Here is a 26,780-nt window from a genome sequence, read left to right on the forward strand (position 1 = left end):
CTCAGGCAGTTTTCTCTGAATATTCAGAGACTGGAGCAATGAGCTGACTGGGAACTCAATGCATGTTGGAACTGGCTTCCATCGCCTTCCTTCTACATTAAGCTTTCCTCAAAATTATCCTTGTTTGAACTGCCATAGCAGTTACTTGATGTATACATTTTATGCACAGTATATATTATCTTGTGAATTGCCTGAATATATGTATAATCTTCCCTCCTAGATTATAAATTCTTTAAAGACAAGCTATGTATTCTAATCATATTGTACCCTCACAGTGCTCACAGACCTTGAATATGTTTGTTGAGTGAATAATTGACCTATGAATGGTCATCTACTTTTTTTGTGAGTCATTTCTTTCTCCTCTACTATGTTGTAGATGTTTCTAATTCTTTTGCAAATTTGAGGGATATAAAATAATATTCAATATGCTTTATATTATAGCCACAAGGTTACAAAATATTTTTTACAAGGCGGGGGGAGGAGAGTAAAAAAAGAAAAGAAAAAATATATATTTTTACATTTGTCTAGATCTGCATAATACATTAAATGCTTAAATTTTGGTGCCAACTCTGTGGAACCATTTTCTATTTTAACCAAGGAAATTAAGGCTCTGGGAACTGAAATGACCTTGTCCAAGGTCACATAATGAGACAGTGATATTCCTGGAATAGGACAAGGACTCTTTTCACACACTTCGCATGGTCTCTCAGGAAGTTAGTGCTTAAACAATGATGCTGACAGTGATGAGCTCACCTGACAGATTGCTCCTCTTCCTCTGCAGCCTCACTTCAACACCAGCAGCAACCTGAAAAGAGTGACTCACTATTCCCAGCAGCAGTGCCAGTTCGTGTGCTGGGATTCTTACCACACGCATAACCATCAAGCCAGGGAGTCAGATTTCTGCTGGATTTAGAAAAGCATCTTCATGTGCATAAGAGGAACCCAATGGGTTGGTGTTAGGACTTTGGCTCTCGGATCTCCATCACCCAGCCAAGAGCATGGCTATGGAAGGAGGAAGGCAGACAGCAGAGAGGTAAGTGTGGCTTCCCCATGTCCCCCTCTTCCTCATCTTAAAGCTTAGAGTGGTTGCTGGGTAGTTCAGTCCTATGTGTTCATTCATAAAGTCTTACTGGCCCACAAAATTTCAAACACACCAACAACACACAGGGGCTTGAGGACAATGAATATATTTTCCACTCCTGTTGAGCTCTCTGAAAATATGACTAGTATACACATTTAGTGGCACTTTCACAGAGGATTTGTAGTGAAGAACATGTTTCATATTTATTAATAACTTCACAGAGCTTTCCAATAATTTCAACAGATACCAAGGTTCTCCAGAGTATCAAAAATATTATAATTAATATCTACTTTTTATCTATATAATATCTGATACATAAAATGGCCTTATTGCAAGACAAATATTAGATTAGAGCCAAAACAAGCCTGGTGAAGCTTAATTACCTTCATCCGTTCAAGTAGATAATGTCTTTCAAACTTTTAAGCAAAAGAATGTCCCAGATTGCTTAACCTTTCTCACCCACACCTCTCTTTCTTTGCCCTCTCTTGCCTCGCCTGCCCTTTTCCTAGTCACCTGGTCTACCTAGCTCCCTTCTAATCTCCCTACCCTTTCTTTCCTTTTGTGAAGGAGGGGCTTTGCTTTCTGAGAAATTGCTTTGTTGCACTCACTCTAAAGCCTAGTCTTAGGAGCCAATCCTGTTTGCATAAACTAAAAGTTTCTTGAACCAAGGGTAGAAGGGAGAGTTATAAAATGTATTGCACAGTCCATCAGCCTCGAGTTCATGCTATCAGCAGAGAACTAGGTACAGATTTTATGAGTAATTCCGCATCTTCTCACATCCTATATTGGTAAGAAATATATGCTTAGGAGTTAACAGAAACTATCAGAGAACTAAAAATTATAAATTAAGTGTAAAAATGTGTCTACAGTTACTGGAAGTTAGTACTTTTACTATTAGAGAAATACGATATTTTGCCATTATAAATTATTATGTAATTTTGCTTTTTGCCATTATTTAGGTGCCTTTATAGGATTATGAGCAATATTTCATTTTCTCACAAAAAGAAGATTAGAATCATGAAGATTAATTATTGCCGGAGATTAGAGCAGGGATAATAACAGTGTCGATTCCTGAAAATGAGCACATAGAAAATCAATCCAAACAATCTGCCAGAAATAAGTCAAATTGGAACCATGTAACATGCTGTAACGATGAAATGCAATCATTAAGACAGCCATGAGGTTAATTTACCTAACACTCTTTTTCATCCACTGGAGTCAGCAGATTATCCCAAGGTGAAGAAAAGATATAGGTGTAGCCTGGTAAGGGGAGAGTTGTGGGACACAGCTACAGACAAAGCCAGCCTGAGAAAAAGGCACAAAGGCTAAATATTGAATTTATTTGGTGTTACTGAAAAGCAGCCAGAGGGTTTGCCCTTTTTACTCCCACAGCTATAGTTTAAAGAATGGTCCTTGAGCTGAAACCAGTTCGGCTCAGTGGATAGAGCGTCAGCCTACAGACTGTAAGGTCCCAGGTTTAGATTCCAGTCAAGGGCATGTACCTTGGTTGTGGGCACATCCCCAGTGGGGAGTGTGCAGGAGGCAGCTGATCGATGTTTCTCTCTCATCGATCTTTCTAACTCTCTATTCTGCTCCTTTCCTCTCTGTAAAAAATCAATAAAATATATTTTTTAAAATAAAATATATGGGATATATACCATATACATACATATATTTGTATATGTAAAGTAGGAAAATTATTTTTTTAATAAAACATAAATACAGACATCCCATACACCAAAAGGTGGTAGGTTTGATTCCTGGTCAGGGCGCATACCCAGGTTTCAAGTTTCATCTTCAGTTCCCCTCTCTCTCTCTAAAAAAAAAAAAAAAAAAAAAAAAAAAATAGACATAGAAAAAATGACCAGAAGATACTACTATACCAAAATGATGAAATTTCTGGAAGTATGACTGAATTTATTTTTTTCTTATTCATCATTTTCTGTATTTTCACATGAATAATAGTCATCTTTTTAAGTAAATTAACAACATTTAGTACATCAGTAGCTTAAACATCCAAAATGATACTATTTATAGCTTCAATATTATAAAGTGTGGAAGATGTAAGAATTAAAATGACTTCAATATGGATGGAAATTACTCAATAAAATATAAGGCTTAGCTTTGGTTCTGAAAGCCCTGAATTTACCATAAGTGCTAGAGAGCTTGTATACTGCTCATCCATAGTTCCCTCAGTGCTGCCAACCTACAGGGTTTGACTTCGGTCTAGACCTCAGGCTTGTCCGCGGCAACTGGGGTCACCAGATTTCTGTTTACAGCCAATGGAAAGAGCTCATCTAACCCTAAACCAATCACGGTCAAGAGGAAGGGATTGATTTAGGTTCATCAGGATTATGTGGACCAGGGATCACAATGTCACCACTACATTCTGGGGAATGGGTGGAATCAATGACAAATACAGGTTTTGTGAGGCATGAAACTTACACATTTAGTGGCACTCTCATAGAGAATTTGTAGTGAAGAACATGGTTTATTTCATATTTATTAATAACTTCACAGAGCTTTCCAATAATTTCAACAGATACCAAGGTTCTCCAGAGTATCAAAAATATTATAATTAATATCTGCTTTTCCTCTATATAATATCTGATACATAAGAACCTTACATAATCTGGAGGTTCTGTTTAAGTAAAACATTGAAAAAAATACAAATTGATGAAAATGAACATTTACATAACATTTTTTAATGATAAATTTAGAAAAAAATACAAAATGTCATAGATATTCCAGAATTCAGAAAAAAAAAGAGCAACTTTTTTATTAATTAACATCCTAACACATCCCTAGTACATATACCTTCTTCTACACTTTTTGGCTGCACCTGTTTATTGCCTATTTGTATGGCAATTGTGTAATATTTAATTTTAAAAATATAAATATAATTGTCTTTCCTCTAACATCTATAATTTGAAATTGTTTTCATTACAGATAACTTCAAACTTTCTCTAAGCATCACAATTGTTATCAGTAAAGTCATACAATTTTTCAGGAATTTTATCAAATTTACTTAGAACTTCTTTTCACATATGTCTATAAAATTTGAAAGAATTTTCCACAGTCTACCTTCTGGATCCATACTTCTCAAATGTTGACCCTCCCCTAACCCTCACATACACGCAGTACCATGCACTATTACAGAGTCTGCCTTTCGCTGCATACATCCCATGCCTAGATTGGCACAGCAAGATGAATGATAAGATTATTTTCTGGAAGCCATTTCTATACCAAGTCAGCTAACAGTACATGGGAGTAATTGCAAACCCGGTAAATATATGCCATTAAACCCAAACAAAAAATATTCTCTATTCACCATCACCTTAATTAGATCCCAAGAGTGTGCTAGGACACCGCACATCACCCCACTGAAGGGCAAGTGTGATGAAGGGAAATTTGGAGAGAGAAACAAAATTCTGTCCTAACTGGTGAAAATTAAAATATCCAATTGTTACAATTATTTTTGTTGACTTTTTAGAGAGAGAAAGGGGTAGAGAGAGATATATATCCATTGGTTGCCTCCCGCATGCTTGCCCTGACCCAAGATTGAACCCCAGACCTGGGTATGTGCCCTGACCAGGATTTGAACCCCACAATGTTCCACACCTGCCAGGGCCAATTGTTACATATTGAACAAAACACTTGTTAAGTCAGTGTCAAGATCCCATTAGAGTGCATTTTTCGGGGGGAACAAGCTAATCAAAAACTATTGTCTGGAAGAAAACAAGATAGCGCACATTGTTTTTACTATTATGGTGATGGTGATGATTAAATTATATCTGCTCGTTGGTTAATTGGATTATAATTAGGTAATGTATTACATTCTTGCTGTGAACCTACATCCAATGGCATAAGGAAGGAGGGGGTAGACACAGATATACAGGGTATCTCAAAAAATGTATACCCACTGTAACAGCTGATAACTTAATTTTGAAAATAAACTTATTATTTTAATAAGCACTGCCTTGCCCAAACCGGTTTGGCTCAGTGGATAGAGCGTCGGCTTGGGGACTGAGGGGTCCCGGGTTCGATTCCGGGCAGGGGCATGTACCTTGGTTTCGGGTATATTCCCAGTGGGGGGTGTGCAAGAGGCAGCTGGTTGATGACTCTCTCACATCGATGTTTCTAACTCTCTATCTCTCTCCCTTCCTATCTGTACAAAATCAATAAAATATATTTAAAAGAAAATAAGCACTGCCTTTATAATAATTCAGTGTGTCTGTACATTTTTGGGGAGGAATACCCTATATGTCATCAGGCCCTGCTGACATGATGAGAGCATCAAATGTAAAGGTGTCCATTTTCTGCTTTAAAATACTTGGTTAAAAGGAATAGTGCTACCAAATTATAGCATTCATTGCTTCATGTTGGATATAAGGCTATTTAACATTCTCATCACTTTTGTGGTTCGTGGACTAAGGCCCATGATTATTAAATTTATAGATAATAACAAATTGGAATAAGTGGTTATTACTTTAGAGGACAGGATTAGAATTTTAAATGACCTTGAAGAGGTGGAACAAGAATCATATAAATAGACTGATGAGCAATTGCATTGAGAAATGTGTGGGGAAGCACACATGGGAATTTTTTTAAACAAAATCATATAACAAATTATTGAACAAACATTATTTTAAATACAGAACTCACCATCCATCACAAATTGAATATACTTGAGTGAGTATAGTAATTACATTTTTCAAATGCTTCATTTTGGAGGGTAGTTTAATAACAATGAAAGTGGAAGGGAACAGAAAATAATATACTTTCTCACTACATCTAGTACTGTGCAATCTCTCCTGGATCAAGGTTTACTCTAATTTGGGGAAAAAATGATTTTCTGAGGAAAGTTGACTACACAGCTTTCTCTACTAAGTGGAAGGAATGTCAGAACAGTGGCACAGAGGACCTAAACTTGGGTCTAAGTCACTTTAACCAATTATTTATAACACATCCTATCTAATGAAGAGGAAATATGCTAATTGTCGCACCCTCACAAAGATGGTGGTGCCCACAGCCACAAGATGACAGTGCCCAGTCCTCTCAGCCCCCAGGAAGGTCTGGCCACTCCTTGTACCTGTCTCAGGAGACCCCCAGTCCCCTCAGCCCCCCAGCCACCCAGGGCTGGCCTGAGGCACAGGAAAGCCTCGATGGTGGCTTCCCAGCTGTGCAGGGCTGGCCCAAGGCACGGGCAAGCCTCAGATGGAGGCTGCCCAGCCGCCCAGGGCTGCCCAAGGCTCAGGTAACCAAGGCCAGCTGAGGCTTGTGCTGCCAGCAGTGGCAGCAGCAGAGGTGTGATGAAGGCGTTGCCTTCATTTGAATGCCAGTTCACCTCCCGCCCCTACGTGCTCTGCCAGAAACCAATCATTGTCTCACTAATAGAAAGATGTAAAAAGCTGGTCAACCTTGAAGCTCTGAAAGGTCAGAGCCAACCACTCCCTATCTAATTGAGACAATGGTAACTGAGGCAACTTCCCCATCTTGTAATATTGTAAATCCTTATTGATATGATAATCTGTTTATTACCTACCTAAGGGCTATGGGTGTCTCCCAAACCTGCTTAAGGGTAATGGGTGTATCCCTTAGCCTCAATAAAAGGGATAGCAAGGCCAGAGCCTAGCGGTAGTCTTCCCCCTAGAGGTAGATTTCCGCCTGCCCCCCCATTTTCCCAAAATTAACTCTTTTCCAGTCTCTTCACTTTAGTGTGTGGCCTTCTCCAGAAACTGGACCATGAGTGGGCCCTGAACTACATGGGTCGTGTTAAGGGATCCCACAGTGCTCCCAGACTGTGAAAGGGGGCAGACCCTCCCACTCCAGTGCATGAATTTCCATGCACCAGGCCTCTAGTTCATACATAGCATTGCACCAAGTACTACAGGCAATAAGATGCAAAGGGCATGATGACTGTGGTTAAAAGATGGTTTAGAAGAATTAAAAGCACAGCAATAATATGCATTTTCTTCCTTAAGTGAATAGTAGATTTCACTTACTACATAACTAAAATTAGAAGCATTTGTCAATCATTGTGTCTCATTAAAATTTCTCCAAGGTCAATCCTAATACCCTGTTTTCCCGAAAATAAGACAGTATCTTATATTAATTTTTTTCTCCCAAAGTTGCGCTAGGTCTTATTTTCAGGGGATATCTTACCTTTCATGCGCTAGGTCTTATTTTCGGGGAAATACGGTATATGAAAGAGCTATGTGCCATCACGACCAATGGGACAACTGGTCCCCCAGCCCTCACCTGCCCCTGAGCCCTCTCCATGACAGGGGGGAGTGGAGGTGGGCAGGACTGGGGACTGTTGAGCAGCGGCGGGGGCAGCGGCGAGTTTTGAGGGGTGGGAGAGTTTTATGGAGCAGTCTCAGGGAGGGGGAAGCCTTGTGGAGCCGTGGTGGGGTGGGGGAGTTTCGAGGAGCGTCCAGCAGCAAGCTTCACAGGGCAGCAGCAAGCTTTGCGGAGCAGTCAAGGGGTGGGGGGCGCCTCTCGGAGCAGTTGAGGGGCCATGAGCATCACAGAGCGTCCAGGGGCGGGGAGCTTCATGTATTGTCACAGGGCAGCAGAGGCCAGCAACAGAGGCCAGGCTAGGCCTAGGGACCCTAGCCGCGCACAATTTCATACCCACTGGACACCTAGTATGTGATAAAAGAAATATACAGTTATTTATAAAAATTAGTGTGATACCCACAGCAACATCACAAACACAGAGTAGCTTTGATGAGTTAGTCACAAGGACTGTGCCCCACATATCTCAAAGGATCAGAAAGCTGACAACATAATGGCTCATGAAAAATCAATACATAGGTTTATTTTTGGCACAGGTCATTTCATTACTCTGCTTTGCTGGTATTTGAAAGCCAGTCACCAAGGTTTAAGGATAGCTGATTAACTTTGCTGAGAGAGTAAAATACATATAAAAGATTGGATTAAAACAACGAGATTAGAAAACAGCTGAGCCCAGAAGCTCCATGGGAAACAAATCACTTGTGTTTTATCTGCATTGTTTTATCCAGTTTTAAATATAATCTTTGAATGATTTACAGTGTTTACCGGCTATAACTTGTGTTTTATCCTCAGAATAATAAATGCTCTACAGCTGAAACCGGTTTGGCTCAGCGGTAGAGCGTTGGTCTGCGGACTGAAAGGTCCCAGGTTCGATTCCAGTCAAGGGCATGTACATAGGTTGCGGGCACATCCCTGGTAGGGGGTGTGCAAGAGGCAGCTGGTCGATGTTTCTCTCTCATCGACGTTTCTATCTCTCTATCTCTCTCCCTTCCTCTCTGTAAGAAAAATCAATAAAAATATATTTTTAAATTAATAAATAAATAAATGCTCTTTGGCTCAGTGGATAGAGCGTCAGTCTGTGGACTGAAAGGCCCTGGGTTTGATTCTGGTCAGGAGCATGTACCTTGGTTGCGGGCACATCCCCCAGTAGGGGGTGTGCAGGAGGCAGCTGATCAATGTTTCTAGCTCTCTATCCCTCTGCCTTCCTCTCTGTAAAAAATCAATAAAATATATTTATAAATAAATAAATAATAAATGCTCTAAAGAAATTTTCTACTTTATAGAAAGTATCACTACGGGGGGCGGGGGGGACCTTAATTATTATCCATTATATTATTCATGTATTACTTCTTTTAAGATAATAATAATAAATGTAAGGTTTGGGGTGTAATAGTAAAGTATTGAATAGGCATAGCAGTAGAGGGCCCTTTAGTTAAACTTGAAGTGTTCTCCCCCAAAGTACTCCAGACTACAAATTCTCCTCTGAGCAAACTCTGTGTGACTGTAACTCTCAGGATTGGTGTTGCTACTTCAAGTGGAATATTTTTAAATTGCATTTCCACCTAATTATAAAAGATCACATATGAACTAAGTTAGGGAGTGCCTTTGGTGGGGGAGGAAGGGAGGAAATAGGAGTAGGGATTGAGAAAAATGGTGAAAACTTTAAAAAACAACAACACTAAGAGAAGAGCTTTTATGGACTGATAAAGTGGAATGAATTCAGGAAAATAATGTTCTTAATTGTCCTAAATTTTAAAAATTATTTGTAAAAGGGAGGGTGGCAGTATTTTCTGAGGAGGACAAAAGTTACCTAACACAGTGGTTTTCAAGTTTTCACTGGAGCAATGGTTCTCAAAATGTGATCCTGGGCCAGCATCAGCATCCCCTGGGAATCATTAGAAATGCAAATTATCAAACCCAGTCCCAGACTTAAAGAACCAGAAACTCTGGGGTGGAGCCCCGGTAACCCTGTTTTAACAAGGCTCTACAGGTGATTCAAATGCATGATAAAGGTGGAGAACCATATTAGTAACACTGGGAGTTTTTAAAACTGCCAGTGCGCAATCCCAGCCCGACCGATGAAAACAGAAGCTCTGGGGCTGGGGCATTGACCTCAATATGGTTTTCAACACTTTCCGGATGGAGCGTCACTGCCTTGGAGATCCCCTCTTCACCCCAGAAAGGAGCCAAGTGGCTGAGCTCCAAAACTAAGCCTCCTTCAACAGGGTGACTTGACTCGAATCACTCTGTTTTACTTTTTTCTTATTATTATTATTGACTTTAGAAAGCGGGAGAGTAAGAGGGGAGAGAGAGAGAGAGGGAGAGGGAGAGGGAGAGGGAGAGGGAGAGGGAGAGGGAGAGGGAGAGGGAGAGGGAGAGGGAGAGGGAGAGGGAGAGGGAGAGGGAGAGGGAGAGGGAGAGGGAGAGGGAGAGGGAGAGGGAGAGGGAGAGGGAGAGGAGAGAGGAAGATATTGGTTGAATCTTTGTATTTTTCTTTTCTCTTTATTTTTTGGCTGGTTGATTCTTAAATGTAGGCATCAAACCAAGAACCTTGGTGTATCAGGATGATCCTATAATCAAAGGAGCTACCTGGCCAGGGTTGTTTTACTTCTTTTTCAATGAAAGACTTTCTTAAAAGAAGTGTGAAAATTCTTTGGTATGAGTGAAAGGACCCATAAGACATTGTGAGAACATCTCAACAGCCAAGAATCTGGTGAAAGAGCCAGGCTCTAGAGGTGGGGGTGGGGGTAGGAGGTGGGGAAGTCCTATAATAGGAATACAGGCAGGCCCAGACAGAGGTTTAAAATAACAAAAAGCAGATATGGTGTCCAGACAAATCTCCTGCATTAATCAGAATGTACCTGAAGTTAGCCTTGTACAACCAAATGGAAATTACTCAGATATAAAGATAAATGATCTCTGAAATTATTTTTGCAAAATAGGGGAAGCTTGTCAAAAGTTGCTGACATTAAATGTACAGGCAAATTTCCAAGCACTTATCTCAGCCATTAAAGTTCTTCGGAATATGAGCTAGGGTGTTTACCGGGAGGGAAATGACTAGTTGTTCAAGAGACCACGTTTCCCAATTTTCCAGTTGGGACCTGGCATCAAGAGAAAGAGACAGATGGCCTGGCTGGTTGCTAAGTGGTTAGAGGGTTGGTCTGAGCACAGAAGAATCTCAGATTCCATTCCCCCTGAATGGGCAGATACCTGAGTTGAAGGTTCCGTCATGGCCAAGGTTGGGTTGTGTGTGGGAGGCAATCAATCTCTGTGCCTCTCTCACATCATTATGTGTACTGTATGTCTCTCTCTCCCTCTTCCTCTCCCTCCCTCCCAGCCTTCCTCCCTTCCAGTTTCTCTAAAAGCTAATGGAGCCCAGCTAGCATGGCTCAGTGGGTGAGCATTGACCTATAAACTAAGAGGTAGCTGGTTTGATTCCCAGTCAGGACACATGCCAGGGTTGTGCCTCCATCCCTAGTGTAGGGTGTGCAGTAGGCAGCCCTTCAATTACTATTCTCTCTCATCAATGTTGGCCCACAGACTGAGGGTCTGGGATTCTATTCCGGTCAAGGGCACATAACTCGGTTGCAGGTTTGATCTCCAGCCCTGGTCAGGGTGAGGGTGAGAGGCAACCAATCAATGTGTTTTTCTCACATCCATGTTTCTCTCTGACTTCCCCCATCCTTTTTTCTCTCTCTCTCTCTCTCTCTCTCTCTCTCTCTCTCTCTCTCTCTCTCTCTCTCTCTCTCTCTTTCTCTCTCTCTCTCTCTTTCTCAAAAACAAAAAAGAATAGGCATGTAAAACTGAGTCTGAATAATTTATTGATTGGATTATGAAGAGTGAATGTTGGATATTCAAAGTTAAAAGAAATTAGAAATTCTACTTTCAGTGAAAGACATTAAGTGCTGTAGATACATGTCCCAGTATTTAAGCATTATAAATAATAACTTATTAAAATTTTTGTCCCAACATATAAAATTCTGCAGATACCAAGAAATAACATAACAAAAAAAATTTTTTTTAAACAGTTAAAAAAATAAATAGTTGGGGGTGGGGAGGGGTCTCAAGAGTATAATTTATTTTTAAAATAGCATCAAAACTATGCTTTAGTTTTTCCCTACAACAATAGTATACTTCTCAGAACACAGGTGGCTGTGTCCTACCTGAAGAGTTTCTGGAACTAGAGGTCTGGCTTGCTGGCCATTTTTCTTTTCTAAACAAATTATCTGGTGTCGCTGATGCCACTGCTCTGGAGATCACATTTGCGAAGAACTGGTTTAGAATACAGAGTACATTGTAGCATGTCCAAAGATTTACAAAGAGATGGAGAGTAAATATATTTGGCCCACCACCTAACCTAAAAATAAATATATTTGGCCCACCACCTAACCTAAAAAATTAAGCATTACAATGATTTGAAATCTATGTCATTTTTTCTGGATACCATTCCTCTCCCAACTTCAATGCTAGGGGTAGTCATTATCCTTCATGTTTCATTGTTATTATTTATGGTTTGCCAGAAACTACTGCAAATCAATAAGAAATCTAAACTTAAAAAAATAATAGGCAAAGACTAGGAGTTGGCATTTCAGAAGAAACTCAAAGATCAGCAAATACATGAGGACATGTTTGAACTTATTAATAATCAGAGGAATACAAGTGTTTTTTAAAAATAAATTTTATTGATTTTTTTACAGAGAGGAAGGGGAAGGGATAGAGAATTAGAAACATCGATAAGGGAGAAACATTGATCAGCTGCCTCCTGCACACCTCCCACTGGGGATGCACCCATAACCAAGGTACATGCCCTTGACCGGAATCGAACCTGGGACCTTCCAGACCACAGCTGACACTCTATCCACTGAGCTAAACCGGTTAGGGTAAGTTAAAAAAAAAACCACAACAACAAAAAAGAACCTATGAAATAACACTTTTTTAAAAAACTATGGGGGGGGGGGGGGGATTATGTATTTGATGGGCAAAATTAAGAACCTGGGTAATGCCAACTGTTAGAGGGTTTGATGTACCAGAAGAGACAGGAATGGTTGTGCCTGTTGGTGGAAGAGCACATTGATGTAGCTTCTGGAAAACAACACTGTGCATTCCGTTGACCAGAATCAAACCGGGGACCTTTCAGTTCGAGGGCCAATGCTCCCCATTCTCTCGGAATGCTTATTGTATTTGTTGACATGAGATACATATTCACCATCATGGACTTGTTGACCCCACCAAGTTTTCCCTATTTCTGTCTGTACATCCCCATCTTCCTAGATCCACCTCCCTTCCACAGCTCAGGCTGGAAGTCATAACTTCCCCCTGAAATCTCTCCTGCATCCTGAGTCTCAGTTGATCCCCCTCTCCGTTTTCCCTTGGCACGTACCCTTTCCCCTCCTGTGGCACTTTCCGGGTGCACACTAACTACTGGGAGCGTTTGCTGTTAGTCGCAGTGTTAATATGGCCCCGGGCTGCTATCCCACAGATGGACTCCAGTGTCCTTGTTTGTCTCCATCGCAGCCTGGGAGCTAGAGAGCCCGAGACCATCTTTTGTTCTGCCTCACATTCTTGATACCCAGCACAGCCCATGGCACCTGATAGAAACTCAGGAAAGTTTTATTGAATTAATAGAAACACACTCTTTTTAAAAATTTTTATTGTTTAAAGTATTATATATATATATATATATATATATATATATATATCCTTCCCTCCCACCCCCATTGACCTCTCCCCAGCCACTCCCACCCCCCCCAACACATGCCCTCACCCCCTTAGTGTCTGTGTTCATTCATTATGCTTATATGCAAGCCTACAAGTCCTTTGGTTGATCTCTTACCTCCTCCGGCCCTCACACTCTTGATTTAATTACTTTTATCAAGGAAAAAAATGTTGACAAGATTTGAAAGCTTAAAAAAAAAAAAAAAAAAGATTAAATTGGGAAATGGGATTCACACATAGAACCCACAGTGATTGCTTTTTTTTTTTTTTAATATATTTTATTGAATTTTTTTACAGAGAGGAAGAGAGAGGAATAGAGAGTTAGAAACATCGATCAGCTGCCTCTTGTACACCCCCTACTGGGGATGTGCCTGCAACCAAGGTACATGCCCTTGACCAGAATCGAACCTGGAACCTTTCGGTCCACAGGCCAACGCTCTATCCTCTGAGCCAAACCGGTTTTGGCCAGTGATTGCTTTTGAATGTGTATAATAGACTTAAAAGCAAGAGCATTGTGGGTCCGTTCCTGATTTCGTATTAACGGAGAGGTGTGGCCAAAAGGAGATAATCTGATAAACTTAAAAAATTTGCCCACCCCTTAGAGTATAAAAGGGGTTGAGGGAGGCTTGGGTTATCCAGTTGGAACTTTTCTTCGGAGAGAGTCAGGCCTAACCCAAGAGGACAGCTAGAAAGAGGGTGAGTACACCAAGCCAATTGTGGGTTAAAGGACCTTAAAGTCAAGCTCCTGGAGCTTTATTGACAATGGTTTTCTTGGTGGAGTGAGACCTGGATACAAATGGAGGTGGGAATGTTTCTAAATGTATCTGTAATGTTTTATTTATTTATTTATTTTTTAGAATTGTGTACATGATTTTCTTTTTCTCTTTAATCTTTATTGTTGAAAGTGTTCTAGAATCCTTTTTTCATTAAAAAGTTTCAATTTGTCTGGCTCAGTGGATAGAGCAACGGCCTGGGGACTGACGGGTCCCGGGTTAGTTTCTGGTCCAGGATAGGTACCTCGATTGCAGGCTCCTCCCGGGTCAGGGCGCATGCTGGAGGCAACCAATCAATGTGTTTCTCTCTCGCATCAAGGTTTCTGTCTTCTCTTCCACTCTCTCTAAAAATCTGTTCTTAAACGACTATCACTACCACTGATCTGTCAGCAATGTCTTTAGAAATTACCCACCAGTCCACAGATCCCATGCCATACTCCTCAATTAAACATCAATATTATTTAGCATTTCTTTGGTACAACTAAATAAAGACGAAATTTATATTTTCCTTTAATTTCTAAAAAGTTAGTCCAGTCTTCAAATTTACATTTTTGCAAATCTAAAAGTCTACTTATACTAATAAAATACAACAATTTAAAAATATTACAGTAAACTTGCTTTAGGTTTGGCATGTTAAGTATTTTCTCAGGGTGTGGCTTTTGTGTGGTTATAATGCACAAAAGGGAGGATGACAGCAGAAAGGAAGTAAAGTCTAGAATTCTCTGTGAAAGGCTCTGCCAAAGAGATCAGCATGTCACTATCACTTTGGGTGAATCTGTACTAGATCAATAATTTATTCCTGAGTCACTGACACTATTTGTCCATTCTTTTGTCTTGTTATTCACGTTAAGAGGCAGGGGAGTAAGATTATTCTAACACAATGATGTAAACATGAATTATTAAAAGTCTCTTAGGAGAAATTTTCAAACATTGCAAACTAAATAAACAATCTGTCCTCTCAGGTGATAGTATCCAAGATAAGCCAGGCTGTTATCTTAAATCACTTTCTTGATTTCACCTTCTAATCTCACTGTCTGCTTCCAGATCCTATTTCTCAGGGTTTCTGTCTACCAAACACCAGCACTATTCTCCAGAGATCCTTAATTCAAGCGTGACACAATATTAGCACAAAATATACTAATTGCTCATAAACTACCTACCCTGTGCCGAGTACTGTGTTAGGCACAGGAAAATGAAAAGGATGTAGCCTTTGCTTTGGAAGGCTTTATCGGATATGAGGGAGACAAGTGGCATTTACAAAATGATTATTCAAGTGCAGTGAATGCTGCAATACAGTTATGTAAAAGGTGATACCCCAGAAGCACAGGGAATAGGTTACCTATGTTGTAGAAGAGGTCAGGAAAACTTCATTAAGAGAATTAATCTATGGCTTTCGGGGAAGTAGAAAGAGAATTTCCCGGGTAGAGCCTGCAGTGTAACTGGCTAGATATGTCATGTCAGCACTGCTGTGGTAATTACAGGATCTGTGGATCACAAGGCTCACAACCTGTATCACAAGTTCTACTAGTGCAAGGAAACTGTCATACTGATTTGGTCCTGCTTACCATTTGCTAAACTTGTATCTTGTTATCACCAAATCCCTTTTTTTGAAAAAGTCATTATATGAAAAACTTCATATTCCAATTATCATCACTGTGCTGACCAACTTTTATAGTGAAAGTAGCTGACAATAATGTGTTTTCTAACTACACTGCTATAAAAGGTCAAGCCTTTTCTTTATTATGATGTTAATTCTGCTCATGATACATTGCCGATATTTTCTCCCGGGTGACATTAATATTTTAACTTTGCCAAACATCTTTTGCCATAGTTTTAAATTTTATAAAATAACATCTATCTATCATTTTATTTTCTGATTTACTTAGTTATAAAGGCCCCTAATACCCTAGGATCTCTTTTGAATCCTCTTATATTTTTTAGGTCTTAAGACTTTAAAATGTTTACTCCTTTTATAACTTCATTATGAAGGGACATTATATTTCTCAAACTCTTTAGCTTTCTTTGACTTAGATGGGTTCATAGGCAAGAAATTTCTTTAAAATGAAGACGAGTAGACTTACGTTCCTGTAAACACCTAGCCCAATTCTTTTTTTGAAAGTACTTTGTAAGAGTGTATGTTTATTTAAAAAGTTGAATAACTATGCGACCACACTGTCTAAATATAAGTGCTAATAAATCTTAAGAGGCTGCAGTACACCGAGGACACAATTTGATCCCATAAAAACCTCTCCAATCTGCAAACAGCAAACAAAAGGCCTCAGTGTTAGTGGAAAACTGAGTTCTTCCAGGCAGGTGAAAGCCCTGTTGACTCCGTCCAGAAAGCAGAGGAGGAGAAAGGCATTCTCAGATAGCCAAGGACAGAGTCGCCCTTGTGTGTGGCACAGGACACTTGTGATAAGGCTCTACTTCGTAAGGCCCTCAGTGATGAGGACAGAGGGACCAAACAGGACTGAACGCGAACAAAAAGCTTTAGCTTTGACGCAAGAGGATTAATCAAGGCCTTGACAAAACGAGACATTATTTTTAAAAGCGCTTCCTTATAGCAGCCTCTCATGATCTGTGAAAACACATCAGGCAGGACAAAGGATGCGTGTCGTTTCGAAAGGCCACGGGAGAGCCAGTTGCCCTTGCCAGCACCCCAAGTATTGGAGACGTGACCCCAAAAAGACGAGAGCGGGCAGAGGGCTTTAGTTTAGCTGCATCCCAGACCCCTCTCCCGGTCTAACTAAAACAGGACGAGGCTGGGAAAGTGACATGTTCCCCCCCCCCCCCCCCCCCCCCCCCCCCCCCCGGCGACAAGAATTCCCCGAGTGGGACGGAGCCCTGGGCCGGGGCAGGAAAGGTGTTGAGTCACCGGGCAGCGCGGTCAGGCGACATAGAGATGATGCGATGACGGAGGTCGTGGGAGGGAGGCCCCGGTGCCCAGGTGCACCGCTGGACCAGATGGCCGCGCTTAGGACTTAAGGGTGGACGCCAGCAGCAGGATCCGGGCTGAGACACGGTTCCAGCCCCAAAGGGATTGTGCAATTTTAAGTTGGAGGCAAAACTCCATGCCTTCCGTGTAACCTGTGCCGCCCTCGGTGGTTTTCACATGAACCAGGGTTTGCGGCGCGATCCCCCCCCCCTCTCCTGCCCTCCGGCCCCCTGGACCCCCATCCACCGATCGGAAGCTTTTCCCAGCCCTTCCGTACCCCCGAGAGCCCCCGCCCCCCGAGTCCTACTACGTACGGCCCCCTCCCTCCCTCCCGCGCCCAGGGGCGCCTCGCCATTCATCAACCGGTTCACGCCGGCGGCAGCCGCCGCGCCGTGACGTCAGCAGGGGCGGGCTTCCGCCCCCCCCCCGCGCTCCGGCCCTCCCCCCCGTCCCCCCGCTGCCGTGATTGGCGGGCGGCGCCTCGCACGTCGCGCCGGCTATAAAGGGCGGCGTCTGTGACGCACGGGAGCCTCGGCGCGCGCATTGGCCCCGTGCACTGCGGACCGGCTCGGCTGCGCGCTCTCCCGGAGCGGTTCCCTGCATGGTCGCGTGGTGCCCCCGCCGCCGCCCGCACTGCCGCCGCCGCCCCGCCGCCGCCTGCACTGCCGCCCCCTGCCCTGCCGCCGTCTCCCCCGCCGCCGTCTGGATCGCCGCCGCCTCGGGACCGGCTGTATGATTAGGCCACAATCTTCAATGAGTAAACATATTCCTGTGAGTACCCGGCGCGCCGCCGCCTCCGGGGCCGGGACGCCGCGGCCGGATCCCCCCCTTCCGGCCCCCGTCGTCGTCGCCTTTGTTCGGAGCGCGGGCCCCGCCGTTGTGGATGGGTCCCCCCGGGTGGGACGGAGCCGGGCTACGGCCGGCCGGGGGAGGCGGACCGCGGGGACTGCGGTGGAGGGAGGGAGGGAGGGAAGGGGGGGCGGTTGGCGGCGGAAGGCACCGGCTTCCTCGTCCTTCCGAGCAGCCCGGGGCGGCGCGGGCGGCGGGGCCGGGCCTGCGCCGCGCGGGTCGGGCGGCACAAAAGCCGCTTTGTGACCGCCGCCTCCGCCCTCGGCCCTGCAGCCCGGCGCGCCCGGGCCCGGCCCCGCGGCGTCCCGAGGCCCCTTTGTTTGGCCGCGGAGACGGCGGGCCCGCCCGGGGCGCCGGCAGACGTGGCCCGGGGCGGGGTGGGGTGGGGCGAGGGGCGCGCGTGTCACTGCGGAGCCGGATCCGGGCGGGCAGGCGCGGCGGCGGCGGCGGGGTCGCCACCAGAGCCGGCCGGGCGCGGGGGAGGAGCACACGGCCTCGGCCCGGAGCTCCCGGGGGGGCCACCTTCGTGCTCCGCGGCCGGCACCGGCGCCTCCACACAAGATGGCCTCGGCGCCCGCGCCGGACTGACCGAGGGCGCCGCGCGAACCCGTGATTGCGGCGCGGAGAGGGGGTGCCGCGGGCGGGCCCCGGGGCACGGACCGTCCGGAGGCCGCGCAGCCCCGCGGGGGCCCGAGCGCAACGCCGAGGTGAGGGCGCCGGCTCCCCGCCCCGCGCGCTCTCCTCCGTCCCCGCCCCGCGGTGGGAGCTGCCCCCGGACTGGACGCCCGCTCCGGGCTCAGGAATAAAGGGGGACAAGTTGCGTCTTGTCCTTTTGGGTTTGGGGGGGGGGGGGGGCAGGCCGAGCGATGGCCTTGGAAACTTCCAGGGCGGCGGCGGGGAGGGCCCGCCGGCGCCCTCTCCCCGGGGCTTCGCTGCTGTCGCTCCGGTGCCGCTAACGTGGGGCCTGCCCTCTGCGGCTGCAGATGCCGGCCTGAGCCGGGCTGCAAGGTTTGCCTTCCGTCCGCGGCAGCCCCCCTCCTCCCCGGAGCACGTAGGAAGTTACTGGCCACGAGTGTGCTCGGAGCCGCGGGCCCCGCTTGGGATCCAGATGCTGCGACCATGCTCCACTGAAACTTTTTAAAGTGAGGTGTTTTTAGGGGGGCGGGGGGGCCTGATGGTAGTGAATTTTAGTTGAAAAAAAAAAAAAAGAAAACAATAAAAAAAAGAAAAAAGCTAGATCCTTCCCCAGAGTAGGCAGCCTGTCTGTCCTACAGGCTTTGTGCTGGATGCGTTACCTAGAATACAAGTAGGTGTAGAACAGACTCCATCTGAGTGTTTTTTGCAAAGCTGTTAGATTGAACTGCCTGGACTCTGCCATCTGACGTAAGCCTCAGAAATTGCTCTTTCCCCCCGTTTTTATATGCAACTCAAATAAGAGGAGGAATTGGCTGGTGTTTCTGGGCAGCCTGTTACAGGACGTTTACGGGGGAAATTAGGGAGGGCTGTAGGCGTGTGGGAAGGAAAGGAAAGAGGATAGGTGTCAGTGGTCACTGCTGCTTTGGTAGGTGCCCCCCCGATCCCCGACCCTCTACCCACCTTCAACCGCTGGCTGGCTCCCCTGTAAAAAAAAAAAATAACAAATTCACCAAGTGAATTATTTCTATACTGTTTTCTCCTCTGGCTGATAAAACTGCTTACAAATTGGCTTATAATTGCAAAAGAATAAATAGTACCTGGAAATCAGAATACTGAAAAGACTCATTGCCTTTAACAGCTTTACAAGTGGCTTCTTTAATTTAGGGTATGTCATCATGTGTTGTTTTTTTAATTCAAGGAAAGTTATATTTAGGATTTGAGATGAGAGGTTAGACTTGGAATTATTTCCAGGTTACTGCCGTCTATATTCACTGTAAGAGTAGAATCCTTAGTGATAATATGGTCACTAATTTTTTACCCAGCTAGCAAGTGAAATGGCAACCTCCAAGGGCTCATTTGAACAAATTTGGAATAATGAAAATTATCTTACGGAAAGACCTTTGTCCCATTGTTTTGGCAGAAAAACGACCTTGGTTTCTGACTGGATGTTTTCTGCTAGTTTCTGTGTGGGTTATTCAAATTTTAGTTAAGTTTTTCTAGAAACTATGACTAACATGGGAGTCTAAAGATGTAAGTGAAAATAGGAGCACATAGTTTAAATGTAAGACTTTAAATGCTTATATTTAAATTTAAATCTAGAAAAATAATTGAAACTTTTGTTATAATTTTTAATTTTATTTAACATTAACCCTTAAGAATAAATATAACCTTTTTGGAGCAGTGGCTGGCTGGCACTGTGTGCTCTTGTTAACCTGCTAGTAATATTTCTTTTCTTATTCTAAATAAGCAAATTTCTTAGGAACAAGACTACTGGGGAGGAGATAACATCTGACATTGATGCTTTTTGTGTACATATTCTGAGAATAGCTTGTGTGTATTCGTTTAATGTTTTATAGTGACAGAAAACTGATTTAGTTCTTAAAGGGGAACTTGGGGAAAATACAAATTTATGTATTGGTGATGGAAGTTCCCTTGCTTTTGAGACCTATGAAAGAAAATGTAGAGTGGTTTTCACTACCTACCACTTCCTTAGCCATTTGGGTTTTTTGTGTTTTGTTTTTGTCTTTTAAATATATTTTATTTATTTTTTTACAGAGAGGAAAAGAGAGAATTAGAAACATGGATGAGAGAGAGATATCGATCAGCTGCCTCCTGCACTCTCCCTACTGGGGATGTATCCACCACGAAGGTGCATGCCCTTGATGGGAATCGACCCAGGACCTTTCAGTCCACAGTCCTATGCTCTATCCACTGAGCAAAACCGGTTTTGGCTTCTCTACCCTTTTGAATTAGATATTGTTTTAAGCTGGATGAATGAAATTTTGATTTTAAGACAAAGAATATTATTGAAATTATTGGTTATAGTTATAAATGGGAATTTTTTTGTTTTCATTTATAAACATACATTTTATAATACTTCACATAACAACTTTGTAATTTCCAGGGACTTGAATGAGGAAAATCTGTTTTAAAAAAATGATAAATTAATTGGTTATTAAGGATCAAGTGAGATAATTTACATGTAATCATTTTGAGAACCAATTTATTTGCTTTTCAAAAATATATTGGTTGTCTTTAGAAAAGTAAATTATGGGAAGACTAACAGCTTCAAAGTTTTCATAAACTTGTAATATGTAAAAATACTTTATGAGTTGGAAAAATCCATATGGAAAGTTGTACATGTATTTTGTAACAATGTAAAACAACTGACTATATTGAAAGGGACATTGTCCAGATATGATAGTGATATTCTTTGGGGAGGGGGTGCATTAGATCAGTAATTTGTGAATGTTTGTTTTTTGTTTATTGATTAGACCTGTAATTATTCTTGTATTTTTGTGGTTCAAATAATAGCCTGGGCCAAAATTTAAAAAGATCCTTGTGCACTTAAGTACTTTAATAGAATAATATGTTCCTTTTGCATTGGAAAATAACTTTCTCTTTCTCTCTCTCTTTCTTTTTTAAACAGCAGTTCTGTGGTGTTCTTGGTCACACATTTATGGAGTTTCTGAAGGGCAGTGGAGATTATTGCCAGGCACAGCACGACCTCTATGCAGACAAGTGAACTGTAGAAATTCATTACTGCTCCACCAAGAAGCCCCCATATGAGTGGTTAACCTGGACACAGAAGTGTTGAACTGAAAACTGCAGAGCATTTTACGAGTTCTGACCTGGATGGGGTAAACCTCAGTGCACTTCCTTTCTATTGCCTCAGTATTACTGGATTGAAGAGTTGCTGCTTCTTGTTAGGAGGTTCATTTCATTTCCCATTACTCCCAACGTCACTCAAAGCACTGAGAATTTCAAGTGGAGTATATTGAAGTAGACTCAGTTTCTTTGCATCGTTTCTGTATTCGATTTTTAAATTCTTTCATAACCCTATTGAGTGTTTTTTAACTAAATTATCATGGCTCGAATGAACCGCCCAGCTCCTGTGGAAGTCACATACAAGAACATGAGATTTCTTATTACACACAATCCAACCAATGCGACCTTAAACAAATTCATAGAGGTAAGTTTTGATTGATACTTTTTTTTTAAATGTTTCTTAAACTTGACAGTTTGATAGTAGAACTTTTTGTTTAACAGAATATTTTGGGAAATTCTGAGATATATGCCTACAGTTCCAAGTTCCAGAAATGAAGTATCAGAGTTGTCTTTAGGTTAAAAGTAAATTGTTACACATTCAAAGAACATGTACTTGAAGTTTGCTTACTTTAGATTTATGTGGACAGTGTTAATAGTATGGCTCTTGCTTATATGAAATTTATAGGAGGAGGGTTTCTTTATATATCAGCTTTATGTAATGGCTAATACCACAAAACAAAATTAATGTTTATCTTGGACCCCATTTGATATGTAGAATCCAATTTTCAGTTAACCAATTCTACTGCTTCCTAATGGTTGCTGTCACCAAAAGTGTCTCACTGTGTGCCTCTTGCCTATCAGGAAGGAATGTAATGCTGAATGATTTGGATGTATATGTGTTTTACAGATATGTGCAGATACTCAGAAACAATAACTTGGCCTTGCAGATCATAGAATAGTTTTTATATCAAGATATATATATATATTAAGACAGGAGAGTTAAGATTTTTAGTAAATGCAGTATGAATTTTGAAGCCTATAGTTTAAGGACTTAAGAGATTCCTTTAGTTCTGTTTACCTTTATTTATGAATCACTTCTAATTCTCTTTCACTAGTGCTTCATCTCCAACTAACCAGTGGGTCACCATAACTATAAACAAAACTTCACTATGAAGGACCTGGGAATTTTTGTGACTGTTAATCTTCACCAAAGGATATTTTTCCGTTGATTTTTAATGAGTGAGAGCGAGTGGGGGAGACGTGAGAGAGATGACACATTAATTGGTTGCCTCCCACATGGCCCAACCAGGGTAGGGGATCAAGCCTGCAACCCAGGTACATGCCCTGTCTGGAATCAGACCAGGAACGCTTCAGTCCTCAAACTGACACTGTCAACTGAGCCAACCTGGCTAGGGCTGGGAATTTTTTTTTTTAACTTTTAATTTATTAAAGCATGTAATGTTTAACATTGCCTTATTCGTTTATGCTATTTTAGTGTTGTCATTTTTAAAACAAGATCTCATTTCCCTATTAAATATACATAGGCTATGCTATTTCATGATTTTTTGGTAACCCTCAATATCTATTGGAGAGATATTCATAATGGCAAATGGTGGCAATAGTGACATGGTATAAAGACTATTGAGTATTTTTTTTATGTGTTTTATCCAGGAACTTAAGAAGTATGGTGTTACCACAATAGTAAGAGTATGTGAAGCAACTTATGACACTACTCTTGTGGAGAAAGAAGGCATCCAAGTTCTTGTAAGTATCTAATAATTCCTATGCATTTATGATACTGTGCTATAAAAGTTTATTGAAATAAATCATTGACTTAAACCTTAATTATTTAAATTGTCACAAAATTGTGTAGTATCTTAATTTCAAAATAAAGGTGAAGCCAACCAAGGGTTTGGAGTAATAAAATATTTTTATAAAGATTTGGCATTTATTTACATTTCATTGACATTGGAGTCTCAAAACTCAAGTTTAAATATATTAGGATGTATTTAAAAACAATTGAGTGTTAAAAATTTAGAAAATATTAGTGGTATATTAAAAATCTAAAATGTTTCTTCTTTTGACTTAGGATTGGCCTTTTGATGATGGTGCACCACCATCCAACCAGATTGTTGATGATTGGATAAATCTTGTAAAAATTAAGTTTCGTGAAGAACCTGGTTGTTGTATTGCTGTACATTGTGTTGCAGGCCTTGGAAGGTAAGAGAATTTCTTAAATTCAGTTAATGATATTTGTCTTATTTTCAGTAAAACTTGATACTCTGATAAAAACTCAGGAGTCACTTCTTTGTTAAATTACTTACTGAACTATAAATTTAAAAATAGATAATTATAACAGAATAATGTATTTCCAGCACAGCTAGAACTAAAAAATGCTATAGCTACAATTTGTACTTGGCTCCTGTATGCTAGGTTATATCCAAGCTATTGGAGTCATTGTTAATATCAGGAAAGAGGATTGTGAATTTGTCTCTAAGGTAGTTTGCTTATGGTGTACTTTTGATAGGGTCCTTGATCCTAGTGATTCTGATTCAGTAGTAACTTCCTACCCAAGAAAGCACATTTCTGGAGGTCTTTAGAAAGGAGTTAATGACATTTAAAAACAATTTTTTAAAAATATATATTTTATTGATTTTTTTACAGAGAGGAAGGGAGAGAGCTAGAGAGCTAGAAACGTCGATGAGAGAGAAACATCGACCAGCTGCCTCTTGCACACCCCGTACTGGGGATGTGCCCGCAACCCAGGTACATGCCCTTGACTATAATCGAACCTGGGACCCCTCAGGCTGACAGGGGAGTGGTTATTGATTATCAGCTGGCAGGCAGAAGTGGTTAGGGGCAGGCAGGCGAGCAGTTGAGAGCCAGCAATCCTGGATTGTGAGGGGGATGTCCAACTGCCCATTTAGGCCCGATTCCACCAGGCAATCGGACATCCCTCAAGGGGTTCCAGATTGGAGAGAGTGCAGCTGGCTGAGGGACTTACCTTCTCCTCTCTCCCACTCCATCTCCCCAACCCCCATTTAGTCTCAGGCCTCTAGTGTTTGGAATATTGAATTATCCCAGGCTTGGTTTTGTGAAAATAATTTATCAAAATTCTTGCCTCACCAGAGCTCCAGTGCTTGTTGCCCTAGCATTAATCGAAGGTGGAATGAAATATGAAGATGCAGTACAGTTCATAAGACAGTAAGTAATAAAAATTTTTTATTTTTTTCATTGTATGGGAGTGAGTTTAATTATATTACTATGAGAGCAAATTTTTTCTAGTAAGTGATCTGACCATTTTATTTTTAATATATATTTTATTGATTTTTTACAGAGGGATAGAGAGTTAGAAACATTGATGAGAGAGAATCATCGATCAGCTGCCTCTTGCATCACCCCCACTGGGGATGTGCCCGCTACCAAGGTACATGACCTTGACCGGAATCGAACCTGGGACCTTTCAGTCCGCAGGCTGATGCTCTATCCACTGAGCCAAACCGGTCTCGGCTGATATGACCATTTTTAAGATAGTATTAAAATCTAGAAATAAAGATATTTTTCCTTTTTGCATTCCATTTACACATGTATGCCTATCCATGTTTCTGCATTAGGTCACAGTGTAATAATCAAAAGATAAAGTGCCACAAGAGTAGTCATAACTGCCTATAACACAGTGGATGTTATTAATGGAGGGCTGCTGCTTTAATCACTTCCATGTTTTGTTTTTCCCTTTCAGAAAGCGGCGTGGAGCTTTTAACAGCAAGCAGCTTCTGTATCTGGAGAAGTATCGTCCTAAAATGCGGCTGCGCTTCAAAGAGTCCACTGGTCATAGAAACAACTGTTGCATTCAATAATAAAACGGGTGCCTGATGCCATTGCCTTGAAAGTGGAACTTGAGATAGGACCTAATTTGTCATATATATTAGCCAACTTGTTGGCTTGGTGAATAAGTCTAATGAAGCTTCCAAAAGAGGGTTGAAAAGCAGTTTTATCTAGCCACAAGCTTGACAGAATTGCAACCTCTATGTTTGGTTTATAATCAACCTATTTTGACACTTGGCAAGATTCTTACTGTTCAGCATTTAAAATCTGCTTATCATTTGTTCCAATTTACTTTTCCTGAAATCATGCAGTATTGAGTTATGTCTTTAATAAATCTATTCCCATGTCAGAATCTTAACGATATATAAAAGATTTAGAAAGATTAGGTGCCAAAATACCCAGCACAATACTTGTATATTTTAGTTTCATACAGAACTAAAATCCCAGGAACTATGAACACTCTGGACCTTATGTGGTTTATCCCTTCAGTCATTTCAAACATAGAAAGTAGGGCCTATATGTGATTGTTTGCCTGCTCACTTTATGTTTACATCTCCCACATTCATACAAGTATACATCAGGTTTGCTCAACTTTTTGATTTTTATACAAAGTCTTGGTTATTATTTAATGTCTTTCTATAAGTCTCATTTTGTGCTGTTATGGAAAGCCTCCATTTTGAAAATCTACATTGTATAGAAGCACATTTCTTTAATGTTTCCAGACAAAAAGCCTTACAGTTAATTTTAATGTTTGCACTTAATGTGCAACTTATAGGGAGGGCCTGAGGAAAGAATGAGAGGGGGCTACTAAGTATTTTTAGTAAGATGTTGCCTTTGTCTTGTGTGGAACATGTAGAATATGCTCTTTGGTAAATATTTTTTTAAAGGTAGACATGCTTTGTTGTAGCTGAAATGATTCTTAATCATAAAAATTCTGAATTCTTGTATTTTTTTTTCTTACATTCTGAAGTTTACCAACTTATTTTTGTTTGGAAGTGTGATTTTTTTTTTTTTTCCTTCCCACCCTCTTGCAAAAAAAAAAATGGGTTTCTGCTAATGAATTGAGCAGACATCTAATATTTTATATGCCTTTTGAGCTGTGTAACTTAATATTTGGATACTTGATAATTTGTTTTATTATGTAATTGATAAAATGGTGATGTGTATTGATGTTAGTTCAACCATATATTTATACTGTTTGGGAATGTGTGGTTATAGTTCTGTGGGAGAAATAATTTGTCAGTGTTCACCAGCTTGTAAAAATTTAGTGCGAGAGCTTAAACATCTAAATAAATGAGATGCATTTATCATCACTGACACTGTTTGCTTAAAGTTAACTTGAGAACATGTTGAGACTGAATTGCATTTCACTTAGTAAGGAGCACCATTTGAAGAAAAGTGTGTGTTTTTAATGAATTATTAAATGAAGTCATTTTAGTAAGCTTATAGACTATTTGTTTGGGTCATGAAAACTATTAAAAGTGCTTTTCATTATAAACTGCTTTTTAGCACTAACTAATTTGGCTCAGTAGATAGAGAATCAGCCTTGCAGACTCAAAAGTCCCGGGTTTGATTCCGGTCAAGGGCATGTACTTTGGTTGCGGGCACATCCGCAGTA

At 41.6% G+C, this 26,780-nt stretch overlaps 2 protein-coding genes across 3 annotated transcripts; both read left to right on the forward strand.

Annotated features, from left to right (window-relative positions):
- Positions 1-17,440: 17,440 nt before the first annotated feature.
- On the forward strand, positions 17,441-21,359 carry LOC311625795 (uncharacterized protein). The gene is made up of 2 exons (XM_084890413.1): positions 17,441-17,575; positions 21,219-21,359. The coding sequence occupies exons 1-2, from the start codon at positions 17,537-17,539 to the stop codon at positions 21,312-21,314; spliced, it is 135 nt and encodes a 44-aa protein (XP_084746539.1). The 5' UTR covers positions 17,441-17,536; the 3' UTR covers positions 21,315-21,359.
- A 262-nt stretch (positions 21,360-21,621) lies between these two features.
- Positions 21,622-26,475, forward strand: PTP4A1 (protein tyrosine phosphatase 4A1). Of its 2 annotated transcripts, none has more exons than XM_084890410.1 (5): positions 21,622-21,761; positions 23,009-23,101; positions 23,427-23,557; positions 24,467-24,541; positions 25,077-26,475. In XM_084890410.1, the coding sequence occupies exons 1-5, from the start codon at positions 21,657-21,659 to the stop codon at positions 25,192-25,194; spliced, it is 522 nt and encodes a 173-aa protein (XP_084746536.1). In that variant the 5' UTR covers positions 21,622-21,656; the 3' UTR covers positions 25,195-26,475. The 2 variants fall into 2 exon arrangements, with proteins under 2 accessions (XP_084746536.1, XP_084746537.1); XM_084890411.1 differs by having other exon boundaries at positions 25,081-26,475.
- The last annotated feature ends 305 nt before the right edge of the window (positions 26,476-26,780 follow it).

This window comes from Pipistrellus hanaki (assembly GCF_964339955.1).
Source record: "Pipistrellus hanaki genome assembly, chromosome: 7".
Lineage (NCBI taxonomy): Eukaryota > Metazoa > Chordata > Mammalia > Chiroptera > Vespertilionidae > Pipistrellus > Pipistrellus hanaki.

What these genes read in the sequence shown, in the direction of transcription:
- PTP4A1 (XM_084890411.1), top strand. Translation starts at nt 21,657, where the DNA reads ATGGCTCGAATGAACCGCCCAGCTCCTGTGGAAGTCACATACAAGAAC. An exon ending in AAGAAGGCATCCAAGTTCTT is followed by an intron (nt 23,102 to 23,426) that starts GTAAGTATCTAA and finishes CTTTTGACTTAG; the next exon opens with GATTGGCCTTTTGATGATGG. An exon ending in GCAGTACAGTTCATAAGACA is followed by an intron (nt 24,542 to 25,080) that starts GTAAGTAATAAA and finishes CCTTTCAGAAAG; the next exon opens with CGGCGTGGAGCTTTTAACAG.
- LOC311625795 (XM_084890413.1), top strand. Translation starts at nt 17,537, where the DNA reads ATGATTAGGCCACAATCTTCAATGAGTAAACATATTCCT. An exon ending in CAATGAGTAAACATATTCCT is followed by an intron (nt 17,576 to 21,218) that starts GTGAGTACCCGG and finishes TTTTTTAAACAG; the next exon opens with CAGTTCTGTGGTGTTCTTGG.